This window comes from Salminus brasiliensis, chromosome 15 (genome assembly GCF_030463535.1).
Source record: "Salminus brasiliensis chromosome 15, fSalBra1.hap2, whole genome shotgun sequence".
NCBI classification, from domain to species: Eukaryota; Metazoa; Chordata; class Actinopteri; order Characiformes; family Bryconidae; genus Salminus; species Salminus brasiliensis.
The window spans coordinates 32,673,819-32,689,411 of record NC_132892.1 but is presented as its reverse complement, the minus strand read 5'-3'; the positions used below and the strand labels follow the sequence as shown (position 1 = coordinate 32,689,411).

At 42.2% G+C, this 15,593-nt stretch overlaps 1 protein-coding gene and 1 long non-coding RNA gene across 2 annotated transcripts; one reads left to right on the top strand and one right to left on the bottom strand.

Moving 5' to 3' along the window:
• Positions 1-807: 807 nt before the first annotated feature.
• On the bottom strand, positions 808-3,700 carry LOC140536118 (uncharacterized). The gene is made up of 2 exons (XR_011977578.1): positions 3,582-3,700; positions 808-1,191 (listed from the first exon to the last, which is right to left on the bottom strand). It is a non-coding gene; the product is annotated as an uncharacterized lncRNA (long non-coding RNA).
• Positions 3,701-8,880: 5,180 nt separating this feature from the next.
• On the top strand, positions 8,881-9,617 carry cldn31 (claudin 31). The gene has a single exon (XM_072657674.1). The coding sequence runs from the start codon at positions 8,881-8,883 to the stop codon at positions 9,529-9,531; it is 651 nt and encodes a 216-aa protein (XP_072513775.1). The 3' UTR covers positions 9,532-9,617.
• Positions 9,618-15,593: the final 5,976 nt, after the last annotated feature.

Sequence of the window (15,593 nt, the reverse complement as noted above, 5' to 3'; positions counted from 1 at the left end):
CTTCCTCCAGCTCTGAGGGAGGTTCTCCTTGCCACTGTCAGCGCTGGGGTCTGCTCACTGGGGGTCTTTGATCCTTCATGTCTTACGTTATTTATTTTTTTCTGTCTTTACTAATTACTAATTATGTAAAACTGCTTTATGACGACAACAGTAGTAAAAAGCTCTACAAATGAATCTGACTTGACTTGACTTGATTTTCTCCAATATTTACCCATCAATCTGGTTGCCAGATAACCCAGGTGGGGTTGCTCTCAGCCCAGAATTTGTATATTGGGTAGGTATAAGATTCAGGGATCTATCTGGCTGTCCATTGCTGTCATATAGTACCAATATTTCCCATTTTTATTCAAAAGAAGTGGAGAAAGTGGAGATCATATTAGTAATAGGCGGTGTGTAGATACTGAAATCATAAAACGTGGCTTTATTGGTAATGAAACAGCAGTTCCTGATGTTATCTGCTTTCGAGAAGCGTTTACAGTAAATGTCAAAGTGGCTTAGTTTCACTTTCTGTTGTCTGGGAGGCAGCCACTCAGAATTCCATTCCATTCCATTAATGTATTATTTCATTAATAACTGAATAACTGATCATCCCTCTGGACTTCCAAGCTCCAATCGTTCCAACTGCAACGTCACCAGGCAACCAACCAACACACCTTTACATGCCGTATACCTGGCTCTGACGCACTGGCGCCGCACTAGAGTGATGTGGGGGGGTCACCATCTACCCACCCTAGAGAAAGCAAGGCCAATTGCGCCCTCTGATGGCTAGCAGCGTAATCGGGATACAAATGATGACATTTACGACAGTTTGTTTACCCAACCCATTTTCTTTAATAAGCCAGTCAGTGACAAAAGAAGACCTCAAACATCTGGATGCACAGTTCATTTAATCAAGCACTGCATCAACGCCATCCTTAACTCCATTCACAATTTTCCCTGGAGTCTTGATAAGGCCTTTGCACCCCGCCACAAAGCCTCCAGCCACTGGCTTTGTTATCACATCTACAATTGCCTCCATCGTTTCCTCACTGGAGTTGGCGTTCTCCATGTCGGCAATTCCGCCCTCCACTCCCTCCAGGACTCCTTTGCCGATGTTCACTGTGGTGTCTACCACGGCTTTCGCCACACCTACAGTACCCCCGACGAAACCTGCCGCCACAGCACCGACTGTTTTGAAGAAGTCCATGTTCTCTGTGGAGGAACAGATTCTGTTATAGAAGGACTCAATACTGAATACCATGAGCAGTCCAGGAATTTCCAGATCGTGAAGAATCCAGGAGTGGACATTAGTCTAGAAGTGGGGAATTCATGTCCAGAAACTGTCTGGACAGCTCTAGTAAGCTCAGCTCAGACCAGCAGCAGCTCTATCTAGGTAGCTGGAACAACTGAGTGACTGAGATATGACTTCAGTTTAACATCGGCTGTTTTAAACACCCCCCGGTCAATTCCCAGCAGAGCCCGCCGGCTCCATTAGGCCTTGCAGACCACAGCCGTCAGAAACCATTTTTTCTCGAGCAAGGGCTGAAGGTATTGAGTTGTGGGAGTCAGGAATGGAAGCCTGGACTTGCTGGCTGTCCCTGGCCGTTAAAGCTATCTGAAATGGTCAGGCTTTGACAGGGATGGTGTGAGCAAGGCAAGCTTTACAGTTTATAAGCTCTGATAGATACCAAACCCAGCCCAACTTTACAGGAGAAGGTTTATTAAAAAACCTAATTAACTTTCAATGGAAGTCAATGTCATTTTGGAGCGTTTCTGAATAACAGCGAAAATGGAGATACAAGGTTCTAACATATTTAGGGTGTTTTTACTCTTTTCTCTCCCACAACGTTATTCCTAATTATGCAAATTAGGCGATGACATCATTTAGCGACTTCTAGGACAGCCAACAGCTACTTTCCTTATTGAGGAGTTGCCAACACTGCCCCCTCCCACCTTCCTCTACTGTGGTCAGCCTGTTGCAATAAACATATTTATTAGTAATGTATATTTTTATCATGAGTACATACTGTGTACCTACAGAACTACAGTACTACAGTCGATGTTAAACTGAAATCATATCTCAGTCAGTAAAAACTGTTTATGGTCAAAGTTGAATATATATATATATATACTTTTTTGTTTTTAATTTTACGTTAATATCTGCACCGAGTTGAATTCGGTGCCTTATATAACATGAAGCATTCTGATTCAGATTAGGATATTATCAGCTAAAACATCTAATTTAACACAATTAAACATATAGAGATAAAAAATATATAAAAGTAAATAAGAAATAGTTCATATAGAAGTATTAATACATAAGAAAATGATTTCCTTTAATCTGCTTTATGATTGAAAATGAAAGTCATGAAAATGATTCACTTTCTTATGTATTATATATATATATAAATAATTTCCTTTGATCTGCAGTTTTCAACATGCTCTGATTGCTTCCAGGGTTGGTTGATTTAGCCCCATTTATTGTAATATTGTCATGCTGGCTAGGCGAGACAAGGGGACACTCGCAGGGACAGAGCAATGCAGGGGAACAGTCTTTAATGACCAAACAAAACAAACAAACAAACAAAACGAGGCAGCAAAGTACAGGGTCCAATAAACAGAAACAGAAAACTGAAATGGGGCTTAACCTGGAAGACCACCTGAGGCTGGGAAGTAGTCCGGGAGCAAAGCAAGAGGGGACAAATCAAACGGGGGGGGAGGAAGACTGGAACACAAAGGAACCAAAGAAACTAACAAACAAAGCCTCACCCCAAAACTGCGCTCGTCAGGCGCTGATGAACTTACTGGACTAGGGAGCAACCTCACAGCTCGGCATCGCAAGAGTAATTCTCGGCGCCGAGGCATCTGCGTTTGCTCCCTTTGTACTCCAGCACTCAGGTGAAACTAATATAATATATATATATATAATATAATATAATATAATACAGAGATACACAGAAAGCATGGCGTCTTACTTAGACCGCAGTCAACATAAAAGTCCTTAGTGAGAAAACCAACAGGAGGAACAGAAAGTACATGAACACTGAAATCAACCCAACATCCACTGAAAAGTCCCAAGGAGCCTGTGGACCACAGCCCGAAGCCGCCCCTGAGGGGGGCGCGGCGCCGCAGGGCTGACACTTACAACATATAGAGATAAAAAATATATAAAAGTAAATAATAAATACTTCATATAGAAGTATTAATACATAAGAAAATGATTTCCTTTAATCTGCTTTATGATTGAAAATGAAAATCATGAAAATGATTCACTTTCTTATGTATTTTATATATATATTTAATACATAAGAACATAAATAATTTCCTTTGATCTGCAGTTTTCAACATGCTCTGATTGCTTCCAGGGTTGGTTGATTTAGCCCCATTTATTGTAATATCTAAAAACAGTTCTTATTTCTAAAATTGAATAAGGGTAGACTCCTTACCCTTCGTCTTTCTTCAAAGTCAAATTAAATCTTGTCAACAAAACGATAATGTATTACATCCATAACAAAGGTTCTTTTATTTGTACTAATTCCACTAATTATCTACATTGAACACAAAGCTTCTATCCTGATCTCGTCTCAGAGGGCAGTACCTACCTGTAGCAGCTGCTGATGGCGAATGTGGGTTGGTAGAGCAGTGGGTACAGCTCAGTGCGTGAGAGTACACTGAAAAAGGTTGATGGTGCGGGGTGTTATAGAACTCTACAGACCCTCAGTGGTGAAGTCCAGTGATCCAGCCCCCTGGTTTGTTGGCCTACATTAAAAACCAAAAGTGAAACTACTCTCCTTCACCTCAAAAAACAAGACCGTTACCTCTGCATGCAGATGAGTCAGCTAACTAAAATCCTTTGTAGAAGAGATGAAGAACCTTTTAATGGTTTTAAGAAATTGATCTAAATGTTATTGATATAGACGTTATATGATATATATATATTTTATTTTTATTTTTTTTTTTTTATTTTAGGTTAATACCTGCACTAAGATGAATTATAATATAAGCAGTAAGAAAGCTGATTCAGATTAGAATATGGACATAAAAAACACAATAAATAAACTATATAGAGATGAGGAATATATAAAAATAAACAACAAATACTATATAAGTATAATTATAAATATAAAAACATGGCTTTAATCGTCTGTTTTCAATATGCTCTGACTGCTTACAAGGTTGGCTGATTTAGTCCCATTTACCATCATTTCTGAAACAGCAACCCCTTTGTAACACGATAGCAACTGCCTAGGAACTACCTAGCAACCCACCCTATAGAAACCATCTGAAATAACAATATGATCATATAACCCTAACCCTAACCCTAGTACAGCACTCATCAAGCAAGCACTAGGTAACACTGTAGCCATCAACTAGCAACCATTTTGTAGCCTGGGTTACCATAGCAACTGCCTACATAAACCCTTGTAGCCACTAATTGACCCCACACTAGTTGAACCCCACTGGAAAACCATTGCACCAACATGGCAACACCATAGCAACCACCTACATACCATTCAGCAGCACTATAGCATCTAACTGGAACACCATCGCAAACCAACTAGCAGATACATAGCAACTACTGGAAAACCATTGCATCCACGTAGCAACACCATAGCAACCATCTAGCAAAAAAGACACTATTAACCACAATTCTGCAGTTTAGCTGTGCAACTATGCTGTATTATATATATATATATATATACTGTATATATATATATATATATATACTGTATATATATTATCAATATTGTAGATCAGCTGAATCTAATAATTATCCTATATTAATTATTAATATTAACCACTATTATATGATTAGTATATTATGATTATGATCAGAGCAGTTCAACAGTTTAGATGGTTTGGTCATTTTTATTAATAATTAATAAATAGTTCTGATCAGAGGAGGACGGGTCGGGTCCCCCTTGTGAGTCTTGGTTCCTCCCAAGGTTTCTTCCTCCAGCTCTGAGGGAGGTTCTCCTTGCCACTGTCAGCGCTGGGGTCTGCTCACTGGGGGTCTTTGATCCTTCATGTCTTACGTTATTTATTTTTTTCTGTCTTTACTAATTACTAATTATGTAAAACTGCTTTATGACGACAACAGTTGTAAAAAGCTCTACAAATGAATCTGACTTGACTTGACTTGATTTTCTCCAATATTTACCCATCAATCTGGTTGCCAGATAACCCAGGTGGGGTTGCTCTCAGCCCAGAATTTGTATATTGGGTAGGTATAAGATTCAGGGATCTATCTGGCTGTCCATTGCTGTCATATAGTACCAATATTTCCCATTTTTATTCAAAAGAAGTGGAGAAAGTGGAGATCATATTAGTAATAGGCGGTGTGTAGATACTGAAATCATAAAACGTGGCTTTATTGGTAATGAAACAGCAGTTCCTGATGTTATCTGCTTTTGAGAGTCTGAGCTTTTTTACTAGACCTTTCGGTTTAGAGTAAGCTGAAGCGTTTACAGTAAATGTCAAAGTGGCTTTCACTTTCTGTTGTCTGGGAGGCAGCCACTCAGAATTCCATTCCATTCCATTAATGTATTATTTCATTAATAACTGAATAACTGATCATCCCTCTGGACTTCCAAGCTCCAATCGTGCTGCATATGACCCTGCCTAGGTTGTTGGCCTATATCTACACCTTCACTGGACTTCATATCATCTACAGTCTTCACAAATGCTGCTTTTAGTTTCATTTTGGGTTCAAGGGCCACATGCATGTCATTAAGCCCCTGGTTTGACCAGTACAGTGGATGTTTGCATGGACCAGTGTGGTCAGATTGGTCATGCTGGTCATGCTCTCCTGGCTCTGAAGCCCTGAGGCAACTCTGGCTCCTGTTTGCATTGCACTGACCGTTCGAGCTAGGGCATGTTTCACAGCGGATCCTGTGGACAAAAGTATTGGGACACCTGCTCATTCATTGCTTCTTCTGAAATCAAGGCTGTCTCTACTGTCCAGAGAAGAAGACTTTCAGGCCTTCTATTAGATTTTGGAGAACCCACCCCACCTCATCATCCCCAACTGTGCTGGTGCTCCACCACCATCCATCATTCAAGAGAAAACAGTTCTTCCACTGCTCCACAGCTCCTCAATGCTGGGGGGCTTTATACCCCTCTACTAGCTCACGCCTGGCATTAGGCAGCAGCATGGTGCAGAGACTGCCGTCCTATTGTATTGGCAGTACTTCTCTACAGAGACTGGACAAGCTATGTGTGTGTTTGTGCATTTGCACATCTGTGTCAGCAGCAATGATTGCAACTTAAAGCAGCTGAATATATTCATTAGAAGGGGTGTCCACAAACTTTTGGACATGTAATATAGCTACAAAGTGGCCTGAATGAGCCACAGTGGTCAATGTGTGCTGAGCCGGCTGTCAAACTAACGGAATAGTAAAATCCACCAACCAGCAGATGATGCTGGACCATGGTTTCCATACTGGTGCATACTGCCACCTGCTGGCCTGGATAAGCGGTTACAGATCTGTGTGTGTGTGAGAGAGAGAGATACACTGTACAAATATGATACAGTAACTGACTACAGGAATACAGAAGAAAGCCTACGCAATGGACAAAAGTATTGGGACGCCTGCTTTAAACCCCTGGCATGGTGCCAACAGAGTCATGATGTTGAGTCCTATTCTTTTGGCAGTACTTCCCAACCGGGACTAGACAAGCTGTGTGTGTGCATTTGCACATCTGTGTCAGCAATGGGTGCAGTTTAAAGTAGCCGAATGCCTTTATTGATTAAAATTAGGGGTGTCCACAAACATTTGGACAGATAGTGTATGGACCCTGCTATGCATGTAAGCTACTTTAGGACTTTAAGACCTTTGCTTGTGGTCTTTTGAGGGCCTGCTGTTGTTCCTGCTCTTGCTTCTGGATCTCGGTGGGCCAGTTTGCAAACGATAGCTGCTAACCCAGTTCTTCTGACCTCTGACCCCTGGCTATGTCCACACGTGAGGCCGCCGGGGCTCTGCTGCCCTCTAAACAACTGGCTCCGGTATTTTTGGAGCTGAAACAGAAGCTGAATGCAGACTAGCTCTCAGACTCTCTGTGAACTCGAAAGACATGCTACGACGCTGCCTTGCAAGCTAATAAAGATAAATAACTAAGCAATAACTAAAAGACTAACTCAGATTAATAGAAGTGGTGTCCACAAACATTTGGACATGGTGTAGATGATAAAAGAAAGAAAAGATAGGTAAATAAAAAAGGAGATAAAAGAGACGGAGCTGTGGCTACAACAGTGGCACCACCCGTTAAATAACCGACCCATAAACCAATAACCAATAACCCAATAACCCACCTTTTACCTTTACCTTTAAATAAATAACAGCAGCTTTACAGGAGGAGGGGAAAACCTTCTGAACTTTCAATGGAAGTCAATGGAAAAAGAGTTTATTCCAAGTCATTTTGGAGCGTTTCTATTGGTCCGTCCATCATGAAATTCTGAAATAATATAAAGAACAACTGGCAGATTCGTATTATGAGAAAAATTTAAAATGACCATATGGACAAAAGTATTGGGACACCTTCTCAATCAACTGGCATTATGGAGGAAAGTGAAAATGACCATATGGACAAAAGTGTTGGGACACTGTCGCCCAATCAGTGTGACAGTATATGATATATATCTGATATAGAGAACAACTGGCAGATTTGCATTATGAGAAAAATGAAAAATGACCATATGGACAAAAGTATTGGGACACTTGCTCAATCAGTGTTACCGTATATCGGATATAAAGAACAACTGGCAGATTCGCATTATCTCATACAGTGAAATTGACTATGGACAAAAGTATTGGGACACTGTCGCCCAATCAGTGTTACAATATATCTGAAATACAGAACAACTGGCAGATTCGCATTATGGAGAAAAGTGAAAATGACCATATGGACAAAAGTATTGGGACACCTGCTCAATCAGTGTTATTTCTGCTATAATATAAAGAACAACTGGCAGATTCACATTATGTCAAACAATGACTATGGACAAAAGTAATGGGACACCATCGCCCAATTAGTGTTACAATATATCTGAAATAAAGAACAACTGGCAGATTCCCATTATGTCAAACAGTGAAAATCACTATATGGACAAAAGTATTGGGACACCGGGAAGAAAAGTGAAAAACAGCAAAAATGGGGTTACAAGGTTTTTGTGTAACAGCGTCCATATGCATGTGTGTAGGTGTGTGTGTGTGTACATGTGTGTGTACATGTGTGTGAGATGTTAGACTCCCCCCAGCCAGCGCTGTTCCACTCCTACGTGTGTGAACAATGAGGCTGTTTCTGCTAAAGCAAATGAAACGCACAAACACACACTTCAGACAGACAGAGCCTCATCCCCGTCTTCACTGCCCTCAACACAGACTCCATTCACACACACACACACACACACACACACCGGCCGGGTGAGTATTACTGCACATCATCAGCCACCATCATCACACTCATCCGTCCAATACTTCACTTCACTCAACTCCTCCTGCAGTGTGTTCTGCTTCCCGTGACGCTGGTGGTCTCTGCGCTGTTTCGGTGGTGGGCCTGGAGGAGCGTCTCCCAGGTCATTCACACGCTCCCTTCTTCTCTGTCCAGATTCCACCAGTTTGGACCTTCAGGACAGCAGGACAACTCTGACCGAGCCATCGTCAGCAGATGTGGTCTCCTCTGAAGGACTGAGAACATTTCACAGGTGTGTGTACATATCAGTGCCGTTGCCATGGTGACCAGGTAGGAAAAAAAACAGGTAAAAGATTAATTTTTTTTTTTATTCTGTTTCGTTGTCGTGAAGGTTGGACGTCCAGGACATCGGACTGACCGCCGTCATCTTCTCTGAAGGACTAAAAAACATCTCCCCATCTCCGCGTTTTTGTCGTCCACGCTGTTGCCATGGCGACCACTGGTCTCCAGGTGATGGGCCTGTTGCTGTCGTTAATCGGCTGGGCGGGTGGGGCCCTGGTGTGCGCCACCCCCTGGTGGCGGGTGTCTGCGTTTGTGGGTGACGAGCTGGTGGTGTCTGAGGTTCTGTGGGAGGGGCTCTGGATGACCTGCCTGTCCCAGTGGGGAAAGGTCCAGTGCAAAGTCTACGACTCGGGCCTGGCGCTTTCTGCCTTCGCCCAGCTGTGCCGCGCCCTGACCGTCCTGTCCCTCCTCCTCTGCCTGCTGGCCTTGCCGTTGGCCGTGGTCGGCCTCAAGTGTACCCGCTGCCTGGGGAGCCAGCAGGAGGCCAAGGATAGGCTGGTGAAGGCTGCCGCCATACTCTTCGTCATTTCCGCTGTGGTCTTCATCCTCCCCGTGTCCTCCACGGCGTACGTGGTCGTCCGAGATTTCTATGACCCCAGCGTGGCGCCGCCCCTCAAGCGAGAGTTAGGCCCTGCGATCTATCTTGGATGGGTCATGGCACTGTTGATGCTGGTGGGTGGGGCTGTGATGTATGTTGGCTCCTCCTCCTCGGGGGCTACACCTACTGTCTCCAGTTTTGGGAAGGGTAATCCTCAGCCCGCCACGACGGAGGACAAGCCAGACAAGGCCTATGTGTGAGGGGGGTTAGCATGAGCTTCTGGATTAATTTAGAAAATGTACTGTTTGAAACTCTGGAGCTACGAGGCTAACGTAGGCAGCAAGCAATGGAAGCTTATGTATAATGATTAGCATGTTGCTAACTGCAAGCCTCAGCGCCACACACTCGTCTCCAACCGTGTGGAGGTGTTTGGTAATCTGCAAATCTGAGTTCATAGAGATTCATACTGGATATTAATGCTATTAGAGCTTCATACTGGATATTAATGTCATAAGAACTTCATACTGGATATTAATGTCATAAGAACTTCATACTGGATATTAATGTTATTAGAACTTCATACTGGATATTAATGTAATTAGAACTTCATACTGGATATTAATGTTATTAGAACTTCATACTGAATATTAATGTTATTAGAGCTTCATACTGGATATTAATGATATTAGAACTTCATACTGGATATTAATGTAATTAGAACTTCATACTGGATATTAATGTTATTAGAACTTCATACTGAATATTAATGATATTAGAGCTTCAAACTGGATATTAATGTTATTAGAGCTTCATGCTGGATATTAATGTTATTAGAACTTCATACTGGATATTAATGTAATTAGAGCTTCATACTGGATATGAATGTTATTAGAGCTCCATACTGGATATTAATGTCATAAGAACTTCATACTGGATATTAATGTTATTAGAACTTCATACTGGATATTAATGTAATTAGAACTTCATACTGGATATTAATGTTATTAGAACTTCATACTGAATATTAATGATATTAGAGCTTCAAACTGGATATTAATGTTATTAGAGCTTCATGCTGGATATTAATGTCATAAGAACTTCATACTGGATATTAATGTTATTAGAACTTCATACTGGATATTAATGTAATTAGAACTTCATACTGGATATTAATGTTATTAGAACTTCATACTGGATATGAATGTTATTAGAACTTCATACTGGATATTAATGTTATTAGAGCTTCATACTGGATATTAATGTCATAAGAACTTCATACAGGATATTATTGTTATTAGAACTTCATACTGGATATTAATGTTATTAGAGCTTCATACTGGATATTAATGTTATTAGAGCTTCATACTGGATATTAATGCTATTAGAACTTCATACTGGATATTAATGTTATTAGAGCTTCATACTGGATATTAATGTTATTAGAGCTTCATACTGGATATGTAAAATCAACAACACAAATCAAAACCTGAAATAGTCATAAATGTTCTAATTGTCCTGAATAATGTTCAGTAACAGCCTTGTTTACTGTTTGTGGATCCAGCAGTAGGTTAACTATGGTTGTGGAGTATCGTCTGGGTCTTTATAATATCTGATATTTAGAAATTAAGACAACTTCAGTTACTTTTTATTTAAAATTTAATGGACAAGTGTGAGTAATGTGTTATTACTTTGTGTATGATTTGATATTTACACATTATTATTATGTTGTAATGTTGTAATCACTCTTTCTTTGTGTAATAAACATTCCTCCTGACCTGTTTATTCATGTATTTATGTCATTATTTATGTATTTATGTATTCATAAATGTAAAAGACACATTTCCAGCATTCTGTGCTTCTACAACGTGGTGGGTTGGTAGTGCATACATGGCAAATGTGCATTTCTATTAGGTTTTGTGTGTGTGTGTGTGTGTGTGTGTGTGTGTGTATATATATGTGTGGGATGAAAGCAGTCTGTACACAATACACAATACACAGTATACAGCCGACGGACAGAACCGTGTGTGTGTGTGTGTGCTGTGGGTTTCACACACTGGTGATGTCAGAATTATGGATGAATGTAAATTATGGGTCCGAAATTCTGACCCTCTTCATAACACGCCCACAGAGACCATCGCCATGGCGACACAGGGGTGAGGGCGGGAGGGCAGTGAGCTTCATTGGGAACAATTACACAACTCCACCAGCTGTTGCTGTTATTGTTGGTGGTGGTGGTTCTTCTTTTGGATGTTTGGGAAAAAAACGTCGCTCTGTCAGTCTGATCTGACCGTGCTGTCCAGAGTGTCCACTAGGTGGCATCACACACAGTCGGCTCAGCCAGTAAATGACCAGGAGCTCAGACTAAGCTGCTACTCCTGTTTTCTCCATTAACTTAAAATGACTTAACAAAACTTGCTGGACCGGGACGTCCTGACCTGGCCATGCTGGTCAGCTGTTCCTCTTGTAGATGATTGAGTGGACAGAGGAACAGCGTCTGATCTCTAACAGTTCTGAGATCTTCAAAAACCTCTTTCCAGACTCAGACCTCAGAGAGAACACCTTCCATATGATTTCCACTGGCCACTTTATTAGAAACACCTTTCTTGCACTTTTACTCACTGGCCACTTTATTAGAAACACCCACCTTCTGCTTTCTCACTGGCCACTTTATTAGAAACACCTACCTTCTGCTTTCTCACTGGCCACTTTATTAGAAACACCTTTCTTGCACTTTTACTCACTGGCCACTTTATTAGAAACACCTACCTTCTGCTTTCTCACTGGCCACTTTATTAGAAACACCCTCCTTCTGCTTTCTCACTGGCCACTTTATTAGAAACACCTACCCTCTCCTTTCTCACTGGCCACTTTATTAGAAACACCTACCTTCTGCTTTCTCACTGGCCACTTTATTAGAAACACCCACCTTCTGCTTTCTCACTGGCCACTTTATTAGAAACACCCACCCTCTCCTTTCTCACTGGCCACTTTATTAGAAACACCCACCCTCTCCTTACTCACTGGCCACTTTATTAGAAACACCTACCTTCTGCTTTCTCACTGGCCACTTTATTAGAAACACCTACCCTCTCCTTACTCACTGGCCACTTTATTAGAAACACCTACCCTCTCCTTACTCACTGGCCACTTTATAAGAAACACCTACCCTCTCCTTTCTCACTGGCCACTTTATTAGAAACACCCACCTTCTCCTTACTCACTGGCCACTTTATTAGAAACACCTACCCTCTCCTTACTCACTGGCCACTTTATAAGAAACACCTACCCTCTCCTTTCTCACTGGCCACTTTATTAGAAACACCCACCTTCTCCTTTCTCACTGGCCACTTTATTAAAAAATAATGAATTTTAATGGAATTTGGCCTCGTTTTTTAAGTTATTTCATTTTGCTAATTGATCATATACAAATATATGCATAATATTTGTTAATTGTATTAATATAATGTAAAAGAAAACACACACACACACACACACACACACACAGGTAACAGGATGGACATCACATCAGACATCAATACATGTCATTGAAGAAAGAGCTCAGCTGTATTTGAACAGGTACTGTGCCTTTAAACACACAAACTACGACTTAAACAGACACTGTGTGTGTGTGTGTGTGTGTGTGTGTGTGTGTGTGTGTGTGTGTGTGTGTGTGTGTGTGTGTCGCATTCCTCTGCATGCTCTAAACCGTCTGCCACTCTTAAGCAGTCATGTAGGTCACTGTGCTCTCAGCACACAGCAGGCAGGCCGCTGCTGCTTACTGGGATCAGACAGAGTGGGTGCAGATCATTAATCAATAACTGATCAATAGCTTTCTTTCTGATAAACAGCGCTTGTGCAACTCCACCGTGTAACACACAGAGCTGCCAAAGCGCTCCGCCTTAGGCTGAGGACGAGCTACTGTCCCTTTAAGAGAGAACAGAGACAGTAGGAGTGAGAGAGAGAGGGGGGGTGATGGGGGGGGTGAGAGAGGGGGGGGTGATGGGGGGGGGTGAGAGGGGGGGGTGATGGGGGGGGGGTGAGAGAGGGGGGTGATGGGGGGATCTGAATTCACAACGCGGAACACACTTGTTTTTTTCTCCTCCCGCATTCCGGCAAGCCCCGCCCTCCTGTGCTGTGATTGGTTAGAAGGGTGCAGTGTCCTGCGCTATTGGAGCGCACTGGCATGAGCTGTTTGTAGAGGCCTGCGGACTGAGGAGTCTCACTGGCCACTTTATTAGAAACACCTACCCTCTCCTTTCTCACTGGCCACTTTATTAGAAACACCTACCCTCTCCTTTCTCACTGGCCACTTTATTAGAAACACCTACCCTCTTTCTCACTGGCCACTTTATTAGAAACACCTACCCTCTTTCTCACTGGCCACTTTATTAGAAACACCTACCCTCTCCTTTCTCACTGGCCACTTTATTAGAAACACCTACCCTCTCCTTTCTCACTGGCCACTTTATTAGAAACACCTACCCTCTCCTTTCTCACTGGCCACTTTATTAGAAACACCTACCCTCTTTCTCACTGGCCACTTTATTAGAAACACCTACCCTCTTTCTCACTGGCCACTTTATTAGAAACACCTACCCTCTCCTTTCTCACTGGCCACTTTATTAGAAACACCTACCCTCTCCTTTCTCACTGGCCACTTTATTAGAAACACATACCCTCTCCTTTCTCACTGGCCACTTTATTAGAAACACCTACCCTCTCCTTTCTCACTGGCCACTTTATTAGAAACACATACCCTCTCCTTTCTCACTGGCCACTTTATTAGAAACACCTACCCCCTTTCTCACTGGCCACTTTATTAGAAACACCTACCCTCTCCTTTCTCACTGGCCACTTTATTAGAAACACCTACCCTCTCCTTTCTCACTGGCCACTTTATTAGAAACACCTACCCTCTTTCTCACTGGCCACTTTATTAGAAACACCTACCCTCTCCTTTCTCACTGGCCACTTTATTAGAAACACCCACCCTCTCCTTTCTCACTGGCCACTTTATTAGAAACACCTACCCTCTCCTTTCTCACTGGCCACTTTATTAGAAACACATACCCTCTCCTTTCTCACTGGCCACTTTATTAGAAACACCTACCCTCTTTCTCACTGGCCACTTTATTAGAAACACCTACCCTCTCCTTTCTCACTGGCCACTTTATTAGAAACACCTACCCTCTCCTTTCTCACTGGCCACTTTATTAGAAACACCCACCCTCTCCTTTCTCACTGGCCACTTTATTAGAAACACCTACCCTCTTTCTCACTGGCCACTTTATTAGAAACACCCACCCTCTCCTTTCTCACTGGCCACTTTATTAGAAACACCTACCCTCTTTCTCACTGGCCACTTTATTAGAAACACCTACCCTCTTTCTCACTGGCCACTTTATTAGAAACACCTACCCTCTCCTTTCTCACTGGCCACTTTATTAGAAACACCTACCCTCTTTCTCACTGGCCACTTTATTAGAAACACCTACCCTCTCCTTTCTCACTGGCCACTTTATTAGAAACACCTACCCCCTTTCTCACTGGCCACTTTATTAGAAACACCTACCCTCTCCTTTCTCACTGGCCACTTTATTAGAAACACCTACCCCCTTTCTCACTGGCCACTTTATTAGAAACACCTACCCTCTCCTTTCTCACTGGCCACTTTATTAGAAACACCCACCTTATGATTCCCCACTGGCCACTTTATTAGAAACACCCACCTTCTCACTGGCCACTTTATTAGAAACACCTACCCTCTTTCTCACTGGCCACTTTATTAGAGACACCCACCCTCTTTCTCACTGGCCACTTTATTAGAAACACCCACCTTATGATTCCCCACTGGCCACTTTATTAGAAACACCCACCTTCTCACTGGCCACTTTATTAGAAACACCCACCTTATGATTCCCCACTGGCCACTTTATTAGAAACACCCACCTTCTCACTGGCCACTTTATTAGAAACACCCACCTTATGATTCCCCACTGGCCACTTTATTAGAAACACCCACCTTCTCACTGGCCACTTTATTAGAAACACCTACCCTCTTTCTCACTGGCCACTTTATTAGAAACACCTACCCTCTCCTTTCTCACTGGCCACTTTATTAGAGACACCCACCTTCTGCTTTCTCACTGGCCACTTTATTAGAAACACCCACCTTATGATTCCCCACTGGCCACTTTATTAGAAACACCCACCTTCTCACTGGCCACTTTATTAGAAACACCTACCCTCTTTCTCACTGGCCACTTTATTAGAAACACCTACCCTCTCCTTTCTCACTGGCCACTTTATTAGAAACACCCAC

Coding starts and splice junctions, on each gene's coding strand:
- cldn31 (XM_072657674.1), top strand. CDS start 8,881: ATGGCGACCACTGGTCTCCAGGTGATGGGCCTGTTGCTGTCGTTAATC.